Source organism: Xiphias gladius, chromosome 19, assembly GCF_016859285.1.
Source record: "Xiphias gladius isolate SHS-SW01 ecotype Sanya breed wild chromosome 19, ASM1685928v1, whole genome shotgun sequence".
In the NCBI taxonomy this organism is placed as follows: domain Eukaryota; kingdom Metazoa; phylum Chordata; class Actinopteri; order Istiophoriformes; family Xiphiidae; genus Xiphias; species Xiphias gladius.
The window spans coordinates 19,304,352-19,326,883 of record NC_053418.1 but is presented as its reverse complement, the minus strand read 5'-3'; the positions used below and the strand labels follow the sequence as shown (position 1 = coordinate 19,326,883).

Below are 22,532 nucleotides of genomic sequence, written 5' to 3'. Positions count from 1 at the left end.
ATGAAATAAACAGCCAGAAACGTATTCCATAAAACCTTCTGTTACTGAATTTTAATGTGACATTTATTTCGCATTCATCTGTGCAAACATTTCACTAGACAATTTTCATATAAATAGTGGGGCATGTACTTTCATTTACAATCCCCTCACAGCAGTGATATGACAGCTTCTGAAAATGAAGCCCAAAATAATATATGCAGCGGTATCCAACATAATAGTCAGATAACCCAACATAAGAATTTCAGCAGGGCTTTTAGAGAGACTGATACTCTACACAAAAGAGCAGATGTGTTTTGAAGAACCTCCCAACAGTGACAAGACACGTATTGCACTAGAGGCATAACAATTTAGGAAAGACACACACAAAAAAAGACCATACCAGCTGGGAAGTGCTGTGCAGTGTCATTCTCAACTGCATTACAAAGTGCTCCTTCCACTAATTATAAATAGTATTGCATTTGAGGTTTCTTTTGAAAAGAAAAAAAGAAAAATCTGATCATGCACATATAAAAGGCATAAAGAAAGGTAAATGCCCACACATTCAAAATAAAACACATTGCCACTTAAGTGTATTTGTCCAACTTTGTGAAAGTCAAAGTATAGATTACATATGTATTTGGGTATGGAATATAACCTAGTGAGAAAAGTACCGCTGTGTTTGTCTTTTTTAGAAATAAAATAGAAGACACCTGGAGACAGCTGCCATTTGAAATTGACAAAGGAGTGTGTGACAGGCAAGAACAAGAATTCTAAAAAAGACACGTCAATGTTAATAAAATAACTTAGACACAAACACTGGCTCAGGTAAGCCTGAAGACTCACATAAGATCTTCCTCATTTGTCCAAATCTAACTACAATCTCTCAAGAAAGAACAAGCAGACAGCTTCAGAGAGAAAGGAGTGAAGATTGGCTTTTGAAAGTCAGACATGCTGCCCAGACTTTACGCTCTACAAAGTTTAGAGGTTGATAGGGAGTGTGGGTGAGCCAAGGCCCTCTTCCAGCCACGGTACAGAGGAGGGGGTGCAGCGTTGTGCCGTGCGCCGGTGGATGCGGCGGAGTCGCAGTAAGTACAACATTATAGACAACAGCACAATGAAAAAACAAGCCAGGAATAAGTAGTGGTTGTTGACAAAGGAGAAGCTGTGCCGCCAGTGAGAGTGTGCTCCTTTCAGGCTTTCCTGTTGGATGTCCCTGGAAGAGGCCAAAGACAACAAAACAAACAAACAAACAAGAGCCCACACATATTAGACTAGCTTTGAACAAAGAGATAATGTGCATAGAAAAGTTTAATTTAGGGCCCTGTTCATTATATGTTAAGACCTAAGGAAGTTTGATTTGATAGATGATCTTTTTTTTAAGATTGATAAATTTCTGTTGAGCTGCTCTTTGAGCAACAGGAGATTAGGCTCAAACCTTCTAAACTGCAAACTTATTCAGAGTAAGCTGGATCTTTTTTTTTTTTTTTTTTCCCCCAAATGGTAACAACACATGTGAACTTATTACCTCTGCCAAGGAGATTGTTTTCAGCCGTTGTTGTTTTTTTTTGTTTTGTTAGCAGGATTATGTAAAAAGCACTGAACTGATCTGCGCCAAACTTGGTGGAGGGATGGGGCACAGGCCAGGGAAGAACTCATTATATTTTGGTGCGGATCTGGTAAAAGGGGCGGATTCAGGATTTTTTTTTTCTCCCTCAGTAAAATAATGTATGGATCTTGACATTTAAAAAAAAAAAAAAAAAAAAAAAAATCAAGATGTATTTTTGGTGTTGAGATCTATGACTTTTTACAATTTGGTGCAGATCCAGATAATAATCTAGATCTGGTGGAAGAAAATGCTGAATTCGTATCACACACACAGAGTTGTACTTACTATGTTTTATGACAAATAAATAAATAGTTATCAGACTACTTCCTTTTTTCTTTTCTTTTTTAATGAAGAGCTAGACTGCCATGTATAGGATTGTTTAAAATTTTTTTTTTTTAATTAATTTTTCTAAATAGTCCATTAATAAGTCTCCAGGATCATTACATTGATAGACACAGGTGGTTCTTGTGTAAGTGTCCATAATTTGTCATTTTAGGAGGCTTTACCAGAGTTTCTCTACACAGTTAGGATATGTATCCTCACGTCTAATTTACGTCCTAATGCCAAAGGCAGTAAAAAGCCACCGTTTCTGCAAGCCTTAGTGCTGTGCCTGTTAACTAGCCAATCCACTGTTTCAACTCTTCACTCATGTTCAAAATAAGAGTGTGATGTTATCAAAGGCAACTCTGAAGACTAAACAATAACTCCTCCGCTTACACTTAAGAATAGACTTAACTAGATGGGATTTAAGAAGATCATTTTTGCTGGCTAACATTACTTAAGGCTTGAATAGTAAAAGGAATGAGAATGGTCCACAGGTGATTAAAAAAAAACTATCTTACCTCAAAGGCAGAAACCTTGTTCTGTAAAGTATAGCTCCAAGAGTCCACTGGACCTCCTTGTCATAGACCAATAGGGCAGTCTTAAGGTTTTTATAATTGTTTGGGAAAGAGAAGCCTGAGTGCAATACTTCATACATCCATGCTGATTTAAAACACTGGTACCTGTAGACATAAACATAAAGCCATTGATAAACATTCTTGTCCAAACTTGCAATTGCTTTTTTTGGGCGTGTGACCAGGTGGTTAGTTGAGCTCAACAATCCTGTATGACTTACTTCAGTCTGTGAAGATCAGCATGTGAGGCATACAAGCCAGAGTCAAAGCGCTCCCTCAGAGTCTTCCACTGGGTGGCACAGTAACTCTGTAAATAAATAATCCATTAGCTTCTGTTGCTCCCAAACATTTATACTATTAAACTACAATAACATTATACTTCAAAGGCCAGTCAGGGATGGAATTCACCAATTGAGTATGTATTAACAGAATACTGTATGAATTGGTGGTGAAAAACAGCATTGTTTTGTAACTATCCTAACCCCTAGCTTAAATCAGATACTGTACTTCCATTTTACTTCAATGAAAGTAAACCAACAACCTCGCAAAACATAAAAGCCATGATGGTCTCAAAATCCTTATTTCAAATGGTCAGTGAAAAAAGTTTGAGAAAGAAAAACTGTATGTCTTGAACACAGCAAAATAAAAATAGCCAGTCGTGGTGTGATAACGAGCTATTTTAAAAATTTTAAAAGGCACTTATAGAGAATGGTTCTTTTAACAGCAATAACACTGCATTTCCTATGCAGCTTTACCTTAGCTGCCTGGGCATATTTCGTAGCGTTATAATCCCCGCCCATGCGCAGCACATCCTCCGTGCAGTAGTAGAACTCAGAGAAGCCGTAGAACTGACTGTTGCTGTAGTCAATGGCAGGCTGGTAGATACCACTGAGGGAGGTTCGGGTCTCATTGGTGCGGTTGAGGAATGGTTGGAGAATCTGGCGACACTGGTCAAAGTCTCCTGTGCCCCGCAGATAGAGCTTCTGCGTAGATGGACCAATCTCATCCTGCAGGTCTGTGGGTAGACAAGGGTCCAGGAAGGGAGACTCTGTTGTCTCACCAACATGCTGACCTAACATCCTGAATAAACCAGTAATACAGTGTAAACGCACAAAATACTGTGTACTGAGTGGTAGGAAGCATTTGAAATAAAACTGTCAATCAAACAATTAGGTCTGGCTGCAGATCTCACTTGTTTCGCGTGTCAGTATTTCTAATGAGGCTTTCCTCATATCTTTGGCGTGCTGCATTTCCACCAAAACCCAGGAAGGTGGACACATAAACACGATAAACATGCTCTGTGCGATGTGCGTCACACCCCAAGTTGAACTCCGCCAGTAAGTTCTTGGCAACTTCCTCCTGAAGAACAAACAAAAATCAGCCTGGGAATGATGGCACTCTTCTAATAAACCCACACATATTCATTTGTGTTTAACATTTCTAAATGACAGCAGCGCTGACATGTAACGCATTAATTGATTACTACAGCAGGTCACCTATGCCTGAGGCCACATTAATGTCTAGTTTAATGTACTTCAACATATCAAAGAGCAGAAGCTAAAACTGCCTAACAACATACCAGTGAAAAATTCAGCTGAGCTTCATGTGATGTAAAGAAAAAAAAAAAATAGCAGAAAGGACAAGCAGTGTATGCCAAACCTGCTACGGTACACAAATCACTACAACACAAACAAAGAATGTTGACACTGACAACTTCCATTGTATCTGATGGTCTCTACATGAATGACTTAATGTTCTCTGTCCTAAATCCTGCTATGGAGTCATGCAGCAGGCTTACAGTATGCCTTCAATAGTGATGAATGGAGAGCAGATCCTCTCCACGGGACAAAAATGGTGCATACAGGATTAACCAGGGAATGACAGAGGTTGGAAGGAGGGAGAAGAACAAAGGGTGAGTGACAAAAACCAAAGACAGCACAAAAACAGAATTGGTTGTGGATAATAACCTGCTGTGGAGAAGCAAAGCTTACAGTTTTGGGCACTTCATATGCGATCTGTGTAGAGACCCCGCCCATGTCCAGGACACCGGCAGTCCTTTTCCTCACCAGCGCCTCCTGCTGATCGCTGCCTGGGACATGTACCTCCACGACAGCTGCCCCATCTTGCACGATCGACAGGAGAGAGGCAAAGACAGTCAGGCAGGGAAGGTACATCACATGATTACTGTGTAACTAGAGACCTGTTTTCCCCACAAGTGTCCTTGTATTAGTTAATATGTAGCACATCGCCTGTTTAGTGGCAAAAGCAGAACAAAAAAATGTAACCTTTTTAAATTCATGTGTCAATGAAATATTGCCTTCTTGGGTTCTTACCATTGTGCACATGGTTAAACCTTCCAAGGACAAAGTTTATGCCAATCCATGCATAGACACCTAAAACCAATGAAAACAATTTTCAGAGTAATTGCATAAGCTTTTATCAGCATTGTCAATGTGGCACCAGTTTTAAATTAAAAATTAGGTCTACAATTCAGAGAAGAATCCTACTGCCCCTTAGAAATCTGTCAGCGCCCATGAAGTGATGAACCAACTGCATTGTATTAAATATTTTATAACACAATCAAAATTCTTTTTAAAGTCATAAAGCTGAATTAAGCTGCAACTGCAATAGATTTTAGTTGAGAATACTGCTTTTCATTCCTGTCTATCTTTATTATTCCTTTTATTTACCTTCCTGTTTTCCAGATATCACTTCTACATGGGAATCAGAGAAGAGGAAGTTGAAGTGGACTGGGATGTCTGTGCGCAGATCCTCAAGAAGTGCTTCTTGTTGACTGAGATTAAACAAACTTCATCAATAATAGTTTTCCTTTTTCCAGTATAATTCAGTCATTGTTGTTTAAACCTGAGGTCTGAAAATTTCATGCAGTCTTATTTACATTTTACGAGACACAGTTTTAAGAGATTATTCTCATTAGGCTGAACTGTACCTTTCAGGAAGGATTCTCATTCCGGCTGTGCACAGGATATACAAGGGTGTTTCTTGGTGTTTATTTTTGGGAATGTGTTGGGCTGCAAAGCTCAGCAGGGGATATATATAGTTACTGGCTTTCTCAGGTGTTTTCGCCAATTCAGAGATACCTACAAGGAATAAAAATAAACACCAAATTTATTGTAATATCATTAGAATGGACTCGCTTATGACAGCTTGTCTTACATTACATTTGATCATTCGAGTCTTTAACCAAACTGTGCTAACTGTCGAATATTTAATACCCTCTCATTTAAATAATGCTTTGATTAATGAGAAGCCAAGCACTGGGAAGCTTACCCGGTTTGATCTTCATGACCACTGGCTTGCGGTGTTGATCTCGCATTTGCCGAATGTCCAGCAGTTCATGGGGATTACCATTGTGCCGGGGCCAGCAGTACACAAATACCCTTGACCCACTGCTGCCACAGTCCACCACCAGGCCATAGTTCAGGTTGGGGTTGCTTGTGTCCGTTGTGTCCACATCAGTCACCCTGGCCAAGTGCCTTTTGAACCGGAGAGAATTGTTAATGTTGACGAAACGTTGCCTGCGTTCACTATGAGCTCACCACTTAAACAGCAGCTGTTACGTTACCTGTGGAAGTGATTTTCCTTTCTGATCCAGCTGCCGTGCACCTTTCCAGTGACGAGCAGCAGGTAAAGTAGTCCTATGAGGCAGAGCACCAGGCCGATGAAGAGCAGCTGTCTGAGGGAAGGTATCAGGAGCCGAGGAAGAACCTGGGATGACAGGCTGAAATGCCATGAAGCTGGGAAAAGGCACGAAAAGCTGATCCTGTCAGCGGGTAAAAGAAAGGAGAGCCTCAGCAAAGAATGCCTAAAATGTCACAGGTATGTGGAAGGTGTGTGGACTCCATTACCACAAATGACATGAAACCAACCTTCCCATGGTGTGGATTGTCTTCAACTTGAGGGTTTATTCAACGTATTTTATTAATCAGTCGGCTGAAGGAGGCTGATTAGGCTTATTCCACGGCTCCATCCCGTTCTCCTCACTTATCATCATGACCTTTCGAGGGGGAAATTTTAACGCCGTTCGATTAACATTTACGAGGCAGCTTCTACGCTCTTTTATGAGAAAGGCCTAAGGTTAGACGAAGTGCTAGGACTAGTGGACGGTACTGGTCTCGCTTCGCTATCGATGCTGTAATGTGCAGTCTTTATGTACTTACACTGTAAACGGCAATGAGCTAAATTGGAAGAACCGCAGGTATATACTACTGTTAAAAATAACGCAGTTAGCGTTAGCTGTAGAGAGTGACTGTAGGAGCCAGCCAAGAGACCTGAATGTGACATATATTTACGAATCGTCAGTGTCCACACAGTTAGGTTATATGTTCGTGGCCTTGGAATGATTAATAGTACTTACTAACAAAGCAGTGAAAGTCCCCCTGAGCAGCCAGGTGCTAACCGCTGGCTAACGTCAAGCGAGTATGTGGCATGTCTCCGCCGAGTGACGTGGTTGTCCCGTCTACGGTGTGTTCGATTTTCGTCTCTGCGTCGCCCGGATAGCGAGCGACAAAATGGTTCGACGCAAACCGCCCAACACCCTCTCTTCTCCTTCGTTTCCATTTAGCGGCGAGTTGCAAACCAGGATTAAATGGCTTTACTTCCGACACTTGGTGGAACGTGAATCAGGCAAAAACAACTTGATAGGTCCCAAGTTCCTCGTAAGTAACTGAAGAAAAAAATAAATAAATTCGTCAGACTTTCGTTCTTCCAGTGGTCCCTCTTTAGTGTTTCTGTTTCCATTAACTGACATTGATGTGTATCTCATTTTTTTTCCATGGATCCCTTGTTTCACTTAATATATATACTTAAATTAGCAGTATGCAGTTTTTTTCTTACATTCTAATATACTATATGGTATAGTAATGCAGCTCTGTGGTGTTGTATTTTGCCTCTTACATTCGGAATTATTATACTTACATTGTACAACTTGTGCAATGAGTTATGGATATAGTGTACAATTCTAATGATACCACTAAAGCACATCTGAATTTTGATGCTTGCCAAATGCAGTGTTATCCAGTCCGGTGTAATCTAACCTCAATATTGTAATTAGTTCCTCTTCTCTGGTGCTCCTTCCTACTAGTCCCTTCTTTACAGAGGAACAACAACAGTCAAGGAAATAAAGATTTGCCACTTCTTTATTGATAGTGTTCCTACCATGGGGTTTCTCAGGCATAAGTTACATGTTGTCTGTTCGATGCACCATTACCTCAGAAAAACATGATAGTCAAAAGATTTAAAGCACAATACAGATGATACAAAATTATTGCAATTCATCCCAGGCACTGTAGGAATAGGTCCAATGTCTTTTGATTTGAGACAAGAATCAAAGGCACGTGCAATCAGCGCAAAAACAGTCTGAAAGATCAATCTGTGTCTGTGTTACAGAAATAACAAAAGCTATAGAGTTATAGTCACAAAAGCTGAGATACTACTGCAATCGACTCTGTAGAAAGTGTGCATTGTATCTTTTTATTTCAATAATTTAAAGCATTGTTTATCCACCTTCAACAGTGTTGCCCTGTATTGGAAGCTGGCCATCTCTTCACTACACCCAGACAACTTTGACTTTACTGGACGACATGCAGTCCCACCAATCGAGCTGACTGATTTGCCAGCAGTAACTCACATCTACAAACTTGAGTCTCTTGCTCTGTTGCATTATATTTTTCACTGTTATCATCTTCACATCTGTCCGCAGCAAATCAATGTGCTGTAGCCGTCCGAGTGGCACTGGAGCTAAGTCTGTGGAATCCGCAGAGAGATACAGGTCCAAGTCCCCTATGCGCAGTACGTCCCGTAAGACGCAGTTCAGAGGGCACGGCAGGGAGACCAGTGAGAGCTTCTCCAGTAAAGGAGAACCAGTCAGTAGACACCTGAGCCCCTTCTTCAGGGACATCCAGGACATGGCAGGCTTCATTTGGCTGTGAATGTAGGAGAAACTGCAGACATATGAAAGAAAAACAAAGGATACAAAGAGGATTACTTTGATAGGTAGTCAAGCTAGTTTTAATCTGCTGTATTTATCAAATTATTACACTGATCTGTTACAAGAATTAAGACATACCCCCTTTCTTCAAGTGAGGCCAGAGTTTAATGCAATGGGCTGTGCCCATAAAACATTTGAAGCCTACTACAAATAATTCGATTGAAATTTCTTAATTCGATTCCCTATGACATAGATGCCATATCAGCCTGAGAGATAAAACTAAAGCACATAGATGTTTGATGCCAGATTGCCTCCATTTTCATTTTACTCTCGTGACTAAGATTTGTATTAGGTCTGTGAGAAACATCAGCAGTTCCCTTGCAGGGCCACATCACAGCTGTGTCAAAGTCATGACACCATGTGAAGTCCGTATCACGAATAAATCCACCGACTCAGTAGGTCAATTTTTGATGTGGAATCCCAACCAGGGGCAAATAGTTTCTAGTGTACTATCTAGTGTACCTCAACAGTAACCTTACTTGAGTGTGAGAGAGCGGAGGTTAGGCAGCCGTGGAAGATCCCGATCATCCGGCCGATCGTGATTATCCCGCCGATCGTGATCTTCTTCTTCTTCCTGTGGCATGGTGGGAGGCTCGGCAGAGATGAGCAGATCTCTGAGTCTAGGACAGGCCTTGATGACCTCCAGTAGAGGGGTGTGAGGGCTGGTTTTCACCTCTTCCAGGGTGAGAGAGACCAGGGAGGAGCCTGCAACTTGCAAGGCAGGAAGGAGATCCACCAGATCGCCTGGGAAGTGTACTGAAAGGTTCTGTAGCTGGCCTGACCAGGTGTGGAGGCCTGCAGCTAACACAGTCCCCTGGCTTCTTCCTCTAGTATCTTCATGATCATCAGCGGTCACAGATATGGAGTAGATGTCTGGACATAAATGGCCTAAACTGTCCAGAAAGTCACAAGTTAAGCCCTTGACATCCTTTAGGCGCAAGATCAGTTGTTCGTCACCTGACTGTGACAAAACTCTCCCTCTCCTTTTTTCTTCTGCTTGGTTCAAAGAGCAACTTGGCCCTTCATCTCCACTTCCATCATCCTCCCTCTCACCACCATACCCTTCCCACAATATCCTCTCCTTCTCCTCATCATCCTCATGTTCCTCATCCACTGCCGCTGCTCCTCCTCTCTTCTTCCTCGTCCAACTATCCATTCCCTGCCTGTGTCTCCTCTCCCTCCACACATCCTTCAGCCTCGGAACTCCTTCTCTGTCAGTGAACTCATCTGTCTGGCTAAACGCTTTGTGCTCAATGAGACAGCAGGCCTGGGCAAGGCCCTCCATGGCCACTCTTTCCAGGCCAGGCAGGGAGAGGAGTAGGTAGGCTGCTGCCACCACAGGGTCTCCATCTTGTTCCCCAAACCCAGTATCCAGAGCCATTAGACTGATGAGGGGGAGAGGAGACAGGGGTGCAGAAAAGGAGGAGGAGGGGTCAGAGGAGAAAGGGTAAAGAGGAGACTGAGATGTAGCGGTGCAGCAAGAAGATGAGCTAGAAGGAATAGCAGATGATGAGCAGAAAGACCCACCTCCAAGAGGAAGTAGTGAAGCAGGGGAAAGGAAATGACAGTGAGATACATCTAGATGGCGCAGCAAACGGCAGCATTGGGCAATCGTCCTGATGACAGATCTGTCACAAGGCATCCCAGCCAGGGAGAGCGAGCGGAGGGCAGGTAGACAGCAGAGAGTTTCAGACAGGACTTTTGAAGGCAGCTGCTGCGCTCCAGATAGATCCAGACTCCACAGACCCTGAGACAGAAAAGAAGAAATATAAAGACGCACCAGACACAAACACATCAGAAGAAAAACAATTGGTTGGAAACAGTGGTTTCAATCCGACCTGGCAACGTGCAGTAATGTGGGCACAGAGGGCGGAGGTGACCAGACCAGGACACCGTTGCAGAGACAGGCCACGGAGTTGGGGGACCAGAAGGAGGTGGAGAGCTGCCCGGGACAACTGCTTTCTGGTACACAGCAGCCTCGTGAGCTCCTCGACCAGCTCACCTGCTACAGGGAGAGTAAAAGATAGAAAGGATTGTAGCAGGACTAGAAGTGATGAATCACTCTCTAAATCATTTCATATGTGGACAGAGAGAAGTTGTAAAAGGGAACTGGTTGAGTCTAATACTCAACCATGGCTCAATCTGCATGGTAGTAAAAAATTTTCAATTCCCTTTATAGACAGACTCTAATGTTAATTTATACTGCGTCTCGGTCATTTTGCTGATATGGTGAATCAGTATACAGCAGTTGCTAAAGTTCACGTGGCTAATGGACAAAGATGTGATTACTGACTTATGGTGCAGTCACTTAAACTATTCACATTCACACCGGTGTGCTGCCGTCCCGAACCGGAGTGCCAAAGCGGGAGCAGGCAGGGGACGTTTCTGTATGTATTCTACGGCTGCCTGTTAAATACGCCCTCACAGACTCACGCAGTAAGTTGAAAGGCCCCATAATGTGCCTGAATGAATACTGATCCAGGTAGTGGACAGCGTAGTCCTTCACCCACACGTCCTTCATGTTGTCAGCGAGGCTAAGCAGGCACATCCGTGCCAACGGAGGGACAGAGCCGCCGTCATCTGTCTCGCCGCAGCTCCCCATCCCCTCCACTTTCCTCACCCGCCTCCGCCCGGCCCGAGCCTTCGCCCCGACAAGTTCAGGTGAGGCCCGAAACAGAGGCATTGCATTGGCAGCGGCGTCTGTGGCCGCAGCGCCGGGGTGGACGCTGGATCGGTGAAGTGCGGAGGCAGATGCTGATGCCGCTGGGCGGCGATGAGACGATCAACAGGACAGAGAGGAAGTCCTCGTCATTTCCATCAAAAATGGAAAAGGAAGAGAAAAGGGCAAAAAAAAAAAAAACCCACTTGTGTATGAAGAAGGAAGTTCGGAAGATCCCTGTCTCTCTGTTTTTCATATACTGTAGATCAATGTTCAAATACAAATAATTAGTATTTACTATTTCATTATTATTATTTACTGCTGGACACTATAACGTGTAGTTTCCCTTACTGATATATACTGTACACAGCTGATTACTATTAATGCCAGTGTTTTGTACAGTAAAAGCAAACGTGGCCAACCTTGGCACTAACCTACTTGTGTCTCAACACCACTTCCTGCGAGTCGTGCAGCGGGTAACTGGACCCTGAGGGTGGTCGCATAGGATCCGCTCCCTCTCAGGCTTTGCAGGCTGCGGCGAATAAATCAGTGGATCGTCCCGAACTCCAACGCGTGGGCCGGATCCTAAATCAACCGCATACCGACGGTGTGACTGGCGATGCTGCAGCGCACGGCCTGAGAGGTAATGTCTTCCTGAAAGACAAAATATAGGGCGAAGGCCATGGAGCGGCTAAAACGGAGCCTTGCGCAGGGCCAATAGGCGTTTTCCAAAACATTTCACGTCATTGAACAGCCTGTCTAACGACCTGAAAGCACTTTTCAGGCTAAATGTTTTTTTTTTTTCTTTTTCTATGGCATCTTGGAGACATTAATGTTATGTGTGTAAATAAAAAGATAACATTCAAAACTGAAAACATAAAAATCTTCCCTGATTGCCTAAAACGTAAAGGGTGCTTAGATTAAAAGCCAGCAACATACTTTTTCACTCACCTCAGGCGGTATAACGACATGCTGATAGCTTTGGTTTAATGCTTTAATCAAAATCAAAAGATAACAAACTTGGTTACCAGGGGTAACACTTAATTTCATACATATTTAGTCTTACTGTATGATAAGTAGAGACGGTATATGTACACACTGTATAAATATATTTATACGTATAGCTATTATATATGGCTGTCTGTATAAACACTCTATGATGTTAAGGGTTACTTTCCCATTGTCAGAGAAATGGTTGTGTGTGTTACTATCAAGTCCTCTAAGCTAACGCAACAGCAAACACAAAAATGTTTTGTTTTTTAAAACTCATAAATACCTGTAAAATATAACACAGAAAATGCAAATTGTGAATATCTTCCTCTGAGAATACAGAGAAAAGTGGCTTAAAGCCATTACCACTCCTTATAGGCCTAGAGATGACATGAGAAAGCTGGTCCTGCAAAAACACCAAAACTTCACATATGCAGTATGACATACATTTCTGCAACATTTACAGTGACACAGAGGGGAAAAATCATACAAGACATACAAAATGATGATAACATTGTTTTCTTTTTTTGTTTTTTTTTTAAAAATACATGTGACAAAACCAAACACAAACAAAAACTAAAATAAAATTGTGTTTATTTCATTTTTCAAAGCAGAGACAGATGAAAGTGGGTGGGTTATATATATATTTTTTTAATGTACCATTTGTCATGAGCTGTAAGTTTGGCCGATAGACTATTTTCACTGAAACTACCATTCGTCTCTGACCTGCTTGACTTCATATGTTATTACTTCTAACCAATGAGGTTGGTTGAAGATGGTAGATGTAGGTCATAGGATTGTAGATTATGCACATTTCCAAAATATTTGAGAGCAATTGACCAAATGATTATCACACTGTCTTCATCAATTCCCATATGATACTGTAGGTGGTACCACCAAGCTATCTGCATGACTTGATACCACCAGAGGTAAGTGAGAGGAACACGGAAGATTGGGGGTTCTGGCTGTAGTGGCTGTGACTGTTGGCATGATCTCTTCGCCTCAGTGCACATAATGGTGATGGTTTATTTAAAGGGGAGCAGAAGCCTTGCTGTCAGTAGGACATGACAATAGACATCTACATGTCTCTCTTTTGCCGTCTCACCCTCTGAGCTGTCTGGTCCAGATGGCAAAGATCGTCGTTAAGGAAGCTGTAGTTAGTGGGCGGGAAGGGCCAGTGGGCATTTTGTTCATCTTTCACGTACATTTACCTACATTCTAGGTAATGATTGTTGATCAGTAACTGCTGAGTAACTAGCTGCGGATCAGAGGAAAACGGCATAAAAAAAAAAATCAAAAAAGACTTGGTGATTCTTTAGTATCTTTAGCATATAACATTTGGTGTTAGAAAGTGATATTTTGTGATAAAAATTAGCTATAGTAAGTTAAAAAAAAAGAAGCAATTTTGTCTTAAATACATCCGTGTTTATCAAGACAAATACATATTCAGATATCAATCCATTTAATTTCTCTTTATTTCCAATCAATTCTATGACAGTTTGACAACAGTAATATAAATTCATATGTATATTTAATTTGGGTTGTCCTTAAAATCAAACATCTGAGTAGTAAAAGCATTTGAATTGTAATTGATGAGTAAATCTAAGATTAGTATAACAAAACTAGAGAACTTATTTGATAATTAGGCACCAGGTTCATTTCACTTTTTACTGAGTCAAATCTGTATGTGAATTTCAAGGTCAATCAGACCCATGTTAGTACGGCTAGATTCCTGTTTCAGCTCATTGACAGAACAGACCTGCAGCTGGAATAGTAACTTTTTAACTTTTGTACTGAGTCCACAGTTTCACCACACTGAGCGCCACAATATGAAGCAGACTGTACGGTTAAAAAAAAAATCAAAGAACATAATCGTGTTTTGCCATTTTAAACACTTGAATGGATGCGTTTGTATGGAGTGTACAGTGAAAAACGGAATGAATTATGATTATAACTCAAAGCAGTCCTGGTCTTCCGGGTATAAAGCATTTTCTAGCTACACAAGCATTACAATAGGATCATTCACTTATTAATCAGCAAGTGCTAGAGCATGGATATATTTCAGTAAGCAAAAATGACAAGCAAAGAGCTAACTATCTGCAATAACTAATAGAAAAAGTACAATATTCCCAGCACTTAATAATATCCTTAGTCCTTGTTTAAAAGCCCAATAATTACCTTTAAGTCTTATGGAGCAGGCTGAATTCAAACGCAGCTGACCACAATTTTGTGTGACCCCCACTGAACCTCTGGATTTAACATTAATATCTTTAACGTGATACTTAATTTCCTGCTAATTTATCTACAAGCTGATCATTTCTTTTGCTGCATATATTGTATCTCTGGGATATACATGTATGTTAGGCTGTGAGATAGGTTGAGGTGTGTTGAGGACCAAAGGGTTTACTCTGCTGGCCCTGTGAATGGCACCACCTTTTTCCCGGCCACAAACACCTCCACAATGTTACGATCATCACCTGTAACAGGAAAAACAGAGACAAACATACAGGCATTAGTAAGTGGTGCATGAGAGTCTGAAAAGTTTGGACAAGTCAACTGAAATGGACACTCACCCAAATTCAAGAACTTTTCCAAAAGAATCTGAAATTAAAATGATGGTAAATTAGTATAACACTGAGATTAGTTTTTTTTTTTTGTTTTTAAACTTCTTATCTTATTAAGATATGTATACATGTGTTTGTTTCTGCCAACCAGTAGAACAAGACGATGCTCAACAACCAACCTTTGGTGCCTCATTCTCGATCAGGTCAATGGGTGCACCAGGAGCAGCTACATTCACCCTCAGGGCATCAAAGTCTTTGCCAACTTCAAAGTTCCCTGTTTTTTCATCCAGTGACAAGGCTACAGACGAAACACATCGTCAAAGGAACTGTTGTATTCTCTGCCCTTCGTTTTAAAATTACCAACAGTTATCTTGAAAATTATCTTGTTACCACAGCTACTGGTGTTTTGAATCAGGCTCGTACGCTGCAGTGCTCTAATATAGAATGACTTAGAATAGGCAAAGAATATAAAGCAAGAAAACTGCCCGCTGGTGGAGAATATAAATAACGAGACTGAACACTTGATGTGTCATTGTAACTTCTACACAGTGCTAGCTCTGTTTCTGAGTGAAAGCAGGGCTTGTGTCTTACCTTGGCTGCCGCCCAGTGTGGCCAGCCTGAACACCTCCTCAAAGGTGAGCGTGTCATAGTCTGGGTCCTGAATGGTCAGGACTTTGGACGTGTCCAAAGCTCTCCTCACAGCATCAAGCATAGAGGCCGAATAGCCCCCCGCCACGTCTGATGCAGCACCACAAACACAGACCAGATGGATCAGATGAATACAGGCATGCACACGGACACAAACACGAGCATTCACAAACTCAGATTTCCAGACTTTCTCTTCTGCCATTAGGCCTGGAATACCTACAGCATTAAGTCAGATGTTTTGTTTTATTTTCAGTGGATATTGAAACCAGCAACATAAAGTGATCAGATGGTGGTCGGGTGACCAATGTGCCTTACCTATCAGCTGACTCCACTCACTTAAACACTAAAATAAAAGACTGCTAAAAAACCAGATGATGTGATGTAAATATGCCAACCAATCTCACTGCTGCATCAGGCCCTGCTCACTGCCCTCCCTGCTCCCATGCATGCTTGTATGTATAGGGGACTACTTCCTTATGTAACAAATTTTGTCAAACCGGTTTTGGCATTTGAACATGTGCACACGGTTGCTCTGCTCACACCTGTTCCCAGCCCCAACTTCACTTTATGTTTCAGGACGTTGCGGACGTTTAACATTCCACTGCACAACCTGGGTAGATGGAGAGAGAGAGAGAGAGAGAGAGAGAGAGAGAGATGACTAATGCAATGAAACAAAATTACCTCGTGTTATTTTCCTGTCAGGTGACAGGTTCCGGAATATTTATAGTGTTCTCTTTTCTGATTAATTCAAGTACTACTATCTGAGGAGAGACTTACGAAATGTTGGAATTGGGGCAGTGAGACAAAGAGGCTCCCGTCTCTCTGAACAGATCCAGCTCTTTATCACTGAGGTGGCATCCATGGGCCATCACTGTCTGTGAATCATCCCAATTACAAATAAAAGCAACCAGGTATAGCATTTATATGAGCATTCCTATTGTTTTTACAGACATGTCTAACGGAGTGTGTGCAAGCAGGGATGTGATTGTGGAGTCACCTTGTCAGTGAGCAGGTTGTATTTGTGATAGACGTCCGTGTAAGACTCGGATTCAGGAAAGAGCTCCTTCACAAGCTTCACCTCCTCCTCGTTTTCGCTGATATGACTCTGGAAATAAACACGCATATGTCGGACATTAAACTGTTACTTTAGGACAATCTGGGGTTTGGCATTTAATTAGAGCCTGAGGAGTGGGAATGCACTGACGGAATAATTAATGCCAAATGCTATTTTGCAATTCTTACTCCTTTCCATTCTTCCCTGTCAGCATTTTTCCTCTGAAAATTGCACGTGTATTTATTTCATCGTTCCAAAACCCCACAGGTATAATACTAAACGGTGTCTATGGCAGCAGTCCCCTGTGGACATACACTGGTTTGATTGCCACAGTGAGATCACCTGAATGTGCAGGCGGTTATTCTTAGCGAGTGCTCCCAGCTGTCCTAGCATGGCTCCGGAGCAGGATAGAGCGAAGCGGGGAGTCACCACTGGCTTCACTAGGGGGTACTGCCCAAAAACCAAAAACAAACAAGCATACAAACAAAAAGAGAGGAGACAGTGGAGTAACAGCATATTAAAAAAGATTCTTGAAAAAAAACTACGCAGACCTATGGTTTTTTTATTGTTCTGTTTGTTATAATTTTGAATCTTACCTTTTTGTTTAAGAGCTCTGCAATGAACCTTGAGGGAACAAAACAATGATTATAAGTCATTTGGAGCACCTTCATAGTTTTATCCAAAAAAAAAAAAAAAAGGTTTATGAGGCAAATATTACTTCATAATCAGGCACGCATTCTCTGGGATGTGCACCTGTGTGTGAGGATATGCTAATACAAGAACCTCTCTGGAGCCACAAGAGTTATGCTGACAAGGTTCCCTCACTCAGAAAGACTTAACCAATTCCCTAACGATTGTATCTTACCTACATCATGGTGTTTACATTGCAGCTTAACATCAGTGACACATCTGTTGCTATATGTAGCTATCTAAAACATTTTTTTTGTTTTACCAATTTTGCGTCCTAAGACTGAAAACTGCCTCTTCTCTAAAACACACTGAGTAAATTCATTGTGACTAAACTTCTTGCCCCAGGGAATTTTTCTTCTCTGAAAATGTCATCAATAATATGCTTGTTCTCATTCAAGTACAATAAAATGGTCAATGAACTTTTCTAACTAATGTTACTAATGTTACATAAAGTTTTGAAAGGGCACACATAAGCCTTATATCCTGTTTGACGCTGCTTAAGATACTCTTGGTACTGTATAGCTTGAGCCACCACATGCATAAAGGTCTTCCAGCTCACTACATCTGCTATATAATATGTGGAACAGTTGATACCCACCGACAGGTTTCCTCTTGAGACTCCTGAAGGTTTTCTTTGTAATCTTCCACGGCATTGTTCCTGTCCATACACACCTTACCCACCAAGGCACGCTGTCCAAAGTCATCTGCATGAAAAATAAGGATGACTGAGCTCACACCATCACTCCATATTGAATTAGCAGTATTCGTCCAATTGTTAAACTCGCACTTAATCAACGATCTTCATGATGTCACCTGCGTTTGCGTCAGGTTTGTCCTTCATATGTCAGAGTCAAATCCTGCTGTCACTCACAAGCCCCAATCCCAGTCAACTTGTATGAACGTACACACAGATGCACATACCATACATACTCTGGGTACGTTACACATAGCTAGGCACATACACGTACCTACAAGCGCACGCACAGATGCGAGCTCATGCACATAAAAAGTTAGCACTCGAACTATTCTCCCAGCACTTTCAGCCACAGCTCTCAGTCTATAATTAATTTTTTCTGTTCTTTCCTTGTACAAGTATGCATAGCAATCTTTAGCTAAAAGTAGACCAATAAAAATTGTTTTGCTGTGCGTCCTTACATGACACTTGTCTTGCATGTCTACGTCAGAGGGGGAAAAACAGGACATTCATATATTTACATGTAGTCCTTCCACAAATATACTTATCTAACCCAGCTGCTCACTACTTCAGAATGCGTGACATACTGTAGACAAAGAGCAAAAGCAAACAGAAATTTGCTGGAGGGAAGAATAAAAAGACCTAATGGCTGCACAGTCACCAGAACACAATAATCCCATACATCAGGGCAAGGTTTATGATTAAAAATCAGCTCAGCTCTCTTCCTTTCTATCTCTACACACTGTGTATGTACCCTGCCTCCAAGTAACCATCAGATACACTGCACACAGCAGACACAGAAACTGACTAGTACTCATAGGAATTTTACCTGGAACTACGTTTGTGAATTGTCAGTTAGTTTGTTGTAATTTAGCTAAATACACATTTATTAAAAGGCCCTGCATTCATAGACGGGTGTTTTCAATCATTCTGGCTGATTAGACTTCTGCTGGGGTTGAAGGCGGAGCTGAAAGAGAATTGTACAGGAGCACTGAGAAGCACTGAGTTTATGCTCCCCAAACACTGGGTTACTCTTTGTCGTCATTAGTGTTTCAATTAACAGGGACGGTGTTAACAAAATTTGTTTCACCCATGCTTTTCCTGTTATGACCATTCAAAATGCCTACCGTGAAAAAAGTCCATCGGCCAAAATGACTGAAATCACCTGTGCGGATGTGCAGGGTCTATACATGTTATGTATAGTAATAATGCTTTGCTTCAACAAGTTGAGTATTACAGACACTGGAAATGATCAGCAGGTCATTCAAGGATTGTGAGAGAGCTTTGAACTACTGTGACCAAACACTTCCAGTCAAGTTAGGCAGAAAATGTGTTTACATATCAGATTTCCCTGGGACCTTGAACTTTGGACTTTGAAAGATTCTTACCTTAGAAAATAAAGTAATAAATTCAATATACCCAAGAGGAAGTGAAGCATGATTTGGAAGTACTCAAACATGCATATGCTTACATTGGATAACAACAGTTTTCTGCTAAATGGAACCGCTGCTCAGAACAGGACAAAGGTGAGGGTTCAGTGAACACGAGTACACAAAATGACTATGTAAAGGTGCTTTGTGTTCAATTCGGTATGGTCGTATCATTGTATCAGTACACATTTGTGTGTGTGTGTGTGTGTGTGTGTGTGTGTGTGTGTGTGTGCGTGCGTGCGTGTCTGTGCGTGTGTCTGTGTGTGTTCAGTATTACATAACATGACACCAAAATGATAAAGAAAAGGCATAAAGGTGAACAAAACAGCTGTATCGTATTCAGTACCAACAATATATCAGCTGGGTGGGGCATTGTCAGTTTAACTTTCAATTTCAATTACTGACAGATTCAGGTCTTACAATGTATCTTCAAGACATTTAAACAAAGCATATGCATCTGCTCTGTTTGTGAAGGCAATGTATAACGGAAGTGCTGACTTAACATTTACTGTGGAGAAACTCTCTTTATGACCGAGATGTCTAAAGTATATTTAGAATTTCGGGCAGAGCCTTCAATCAACTCCAAGTACAAAAACTTATGTATGTATGAATTGGCAACCTCACAACCACCCACAGGTCACATACTGCTCTAGGGTGATCTTTTTAAACTACGGGCTGGATATTTTACTGTATCATGGCCTATACCAGTAGCATTTGACTGAAATGGTCTCACAACACAACACACTTCAGTTTCTAACTTTCCAGTCCACAGTTCACATTTCAGACAGAAAACACTGAAGAGTGCTTAAAAAGGAAAAGATTTCAAAATGTATGTGCGTGCGTGTGTGTGTTTTGAGCTTAGGACATCTTACTTGTAATCTGGGCCAGCAGGAGAGAGGCATCTGTATGTATGGTCGCAAAGTAACATGCAGTGGTTGTTCCGTTTCTCAGTGTCCTTTTCTGTAAAGCACAGGGATCATGTTACAGGATTAAGCTCACATTTACACATTTTTTTCCCTTTTCTATCCGTTGTTAAGCCACTGAATTTTTCACATCCTTCTCAAATTGTACATGTCAGAGGAACTTATTGAATGTTCCACTTTTCCTGTTGGGCCCAGGACAGATTGTAATGCTATTGGCAATATCATAAAAATTTTAAACTTGTTATACTTATGCCACAACCGCTGACTGCTGCAACTGCACCAACTTTGATAGCCCCTTATTTCACGATGCCAGCAAACTCACCACTATTTCGGTGTAGACCCTGTTGGCAAACTCCAAATCTTTGAAGCGAGATTCTACGGGAAAGGTGTAGGTATTGAGCCACTGCAGTAAGGGCATGTCCAGGGCCGTACCAGCGAAGCTGTACTGGGATGCATGAATGTGGGTGTCCACCATTCCTGGCATGAGGAATTCACTGCAGTGGCGCAAGCACGAAAATGGTTTACATACAGTATATTGTTTTTATGCTCTAGGCAATAAATAGCCCTCATAGTATGCAAAGATGCCTGCCCATCCTTTATATTCAAGTCTAGACAGTGTTACTCTCTAAGTCTTTACAGTGATTACACATGAACTCCCGTGAACTACTATTGCACAATTTTACACCCCAAGCAATTAATCTTACTTACTGTTGTTTCAGTTGAGTGACTTGCGACGGGCTGAATCCAAATGTCCTAGAGAGTTTGTCTAGCGTCTGAGCTTTCCCGATGAAAGCAATCTGAAGCCAGAATGAAAGCGAAACAAACGTTACAGGTATGAAACGCAATAACAAAACTGTTCGCATGGACTTTATTTGTCACCAGGACTGGGCTTACAGGGAGGAAAACCTGAGGGAAAAAAATACACAATACAGTATATTTAACATTTAGCTTCAAAAATACAAATAATAGAGTTCTTTGTTTTATGTTTTTTTTTTTTTTTCAAATACTTTCAACTCAGATCAAAAGCTGTTTTAGATGTCTTAGAGTTTGAAAGACCTTTCCCCCCGTATCCACTCCCAGGAGCGCATCTTCCAGGATCTGCACCGCAGTTTCTTGCGTCGAGTGGATAAACGTTCCCCTGAAGACGTGCGAAATTGCGGCGGTGGGTCTCTGAGAGCCTGACATCCTCTCACCAGATCAGTCGGAGTCGAGCAGTGGGATAACTCGCAGCAGCAACGGCGCAGGGGGGTTTTATCCTCGCGAAGTGCAGATCACCCCGACGGATCACGCAGCAGGACTCCACCTGACTGCACAGACGATCTGCAGCCAATGAGAAGACACAGTGTGTGTGTGTGTGTGTGTGTGTGTTTGCGTGTGTTGGGGTTTGCCTGATCATTAAGTTGTTATGGTTATTCTAATTGCCTTTGAACTTTGCCTAAATTACCTATGAATTACTGTGCTGCTGCTCTTGTGCCAAGAAATGTAATAGCTCACCAGCTTTTATTGGCCAAATAATTTCAGGACAGATGCAGGGAAACTGCAATGGACCGTCCAGTTCTCCACGTGTAAATGTATGTAATGACATATTCTGGTTTTAAACATTCTTGTGTAAGAAAAGAGAAATAAAATGCACATCAATTAATTTTTTTTTTAATCTGAAAGATTGAGTGTTAATGTCCCGGTATCACTTTTAAATCTCTCGAGGTTCTAGTAGGCCTATAATATGGAGGATGAGATCTCAGGAGTAATTCAGAGAGGCTCCCTGTCATTGTCAAGCAGGTATCTATCCAGTTCAGAGGAGGTTCAAGTTCAAATGGGCCTGCATGTTCTTTAGTGTGAACACAATTATTTTCGAATTCCTGCAGGACTCAACACTGGCTCCTGGAAATCCTCAAACTGCATTTTGGGTGGTTGGCCCAAGAGAGAGAAGGGTATACATCGATACCTTGAAAGAGAACATGCTCGACCATCTGTCTTTCAAGAGTGACAGCAGCAGGTCTATGGCCGAACATACAAGAGGGTACACAAAATCAGATGCTTCTTTCTTAAAGTGGACTGAAATTTCACAGTAACTTAAATATTGCAAACATTGCTATAAAAGTGGTCTCAGGCTTTTTGGACACCACTGTATTCACATACCCCCATTGTGTATTTTGGGTGGTTACTGCTTCCTCTTTATCAGTGCAGTTTGCCTATGTTTGGCACAGGCTGTCATAATGTTAGGTACATTTCCTCATATTAAACATGTTTTGTCAGCACTTAGCAATAAATATTCATTATAAAAAAGTATCTATGACATGTACACTGCCAGTAACGGAGCAATGATGAGATAAATAAAGAGATAATATCCAGGTAATAAAATAGGGAGAATGTTTTTGCCATTGTTAAA

The 22,532-nt window shown here is 41.5% G+C and overlaps 3 protein-coding genes and 1 long non-coding RNA gene across 5 annotated transcripts; 1 reads left to right on the top strand and 3 right to left on the bottom strand.

Annotated features, from left to right (window-relative positions):
• Positions 1-24: 24 nt before the first annotated feature.
• On the bottom strand, positions 25-7,062 carry entpd4 (ectonucleoside triphosphate diphosphohydrolase 4). Of its 2 annotated transcripts, none has more exons than XM_040155035.1 (13): positions 6,860-7,062; positions 6,372-6,499; positions 6,068-6,265; positions 5,773-5,978; positions 5,432-5,582; positions 5,172-5,275; positions 4,815-4,874; positions 4,473-4,603; positions 3,674-3,840; positions 3,237-3,561; positions 2,703-2,788; positions 2,428-2,589; positions 25-1,192 (listed from the first exon to the last, which is right to left on the bottom strand). In XM_040155035.1, exons 2-13 carry the CDS (start codon positions 6,377-6,379, stop codon positions 958-960), a joined length of 1,833 nt encoding a protein of 610 aa, XP_040010969.1. In that variant the 5' UTR covers positions 6,380-6,499; positions 6,860-7,062; the 3' UTR covers positions 25-957. The 2 variants fall into 2 exon arrangements, with proteins under 2 accessions (XP_040010969.1, XP_040010967.1); XM_040155033.1 differs by having other exon boundaries at positions 4,449-4,603; positions 6,860-7,060.
• LOC120805130 lies at positions 6,220-8,117 on the top strand. The gene is made up of 3 exons (XR_005709517.1): positions 6,220-6,321; positions 7,067-7,160; positions 8,017-8,117. It is a non-coding gene; the product is annotated as an uncharacterized LOC120805130 (long non-coding RNA).
• si:ch211-214j8.12 (uncharacterized protein LOC100000539 homolog) lies at positions 7,638-11,195 on the bottom strand. The gene is made up of 4 exons (XM_040155032.1): positions 10,925-11,195; positions 10,330-10,496; positions 8,971-10,238; positions 7,638-8,444 (listed from the first exon to the last, which is right to left on the bottom strand). Exons 1-4 carry the CDS (start codon positions 11,172-11,174, stop codon positions 8,051-8,053), a joined length of 2,079 nt encoding a protein of 692 aa, XP_040010966.1. The 5' UTR covers positions 11,175-11,195; the 3' UTR covers positions 7,638-8,050.
• A 1,512-nt stretch (positions 11,196-12,707) lies between these two features.
• On the bottom strand, positions 12,708-21,354 carry gda (guanine deaminase). Its single transcript, XM_040156277.1, has 14 exons — positions 21,200-21,354; positions 20,852-20,940; positions 20,466-20,637; positions 20,093-20,180; positions 17,695-17,800; positions 17,003-17,030; positions 16,749-16,856; positions 16,350-16,457; positions 16,130-16,227; positions 15,895-15,962; positions 15,296-15,442; positions 14,884-15,002; positions 14,714-14,741; positions 12,708-14,617 (listed from the first exon to the last, which is right to left on the bottom strand). The coding sequence occupies exons 1-14, from the start codon at positions 21,326-21,328 to the stop codon at positions 14,544-14,546; spliced, it is 1,362 nt and encodes a 453-aa protein (XP_040012211.1). The 5' UTR covers positions 21,329-21,354; the 3' UTR covers positions 12,708-14,543.
• Between the last annotated feature and the right edge of the window lie 1,178 nt (positions 21,355-22,532).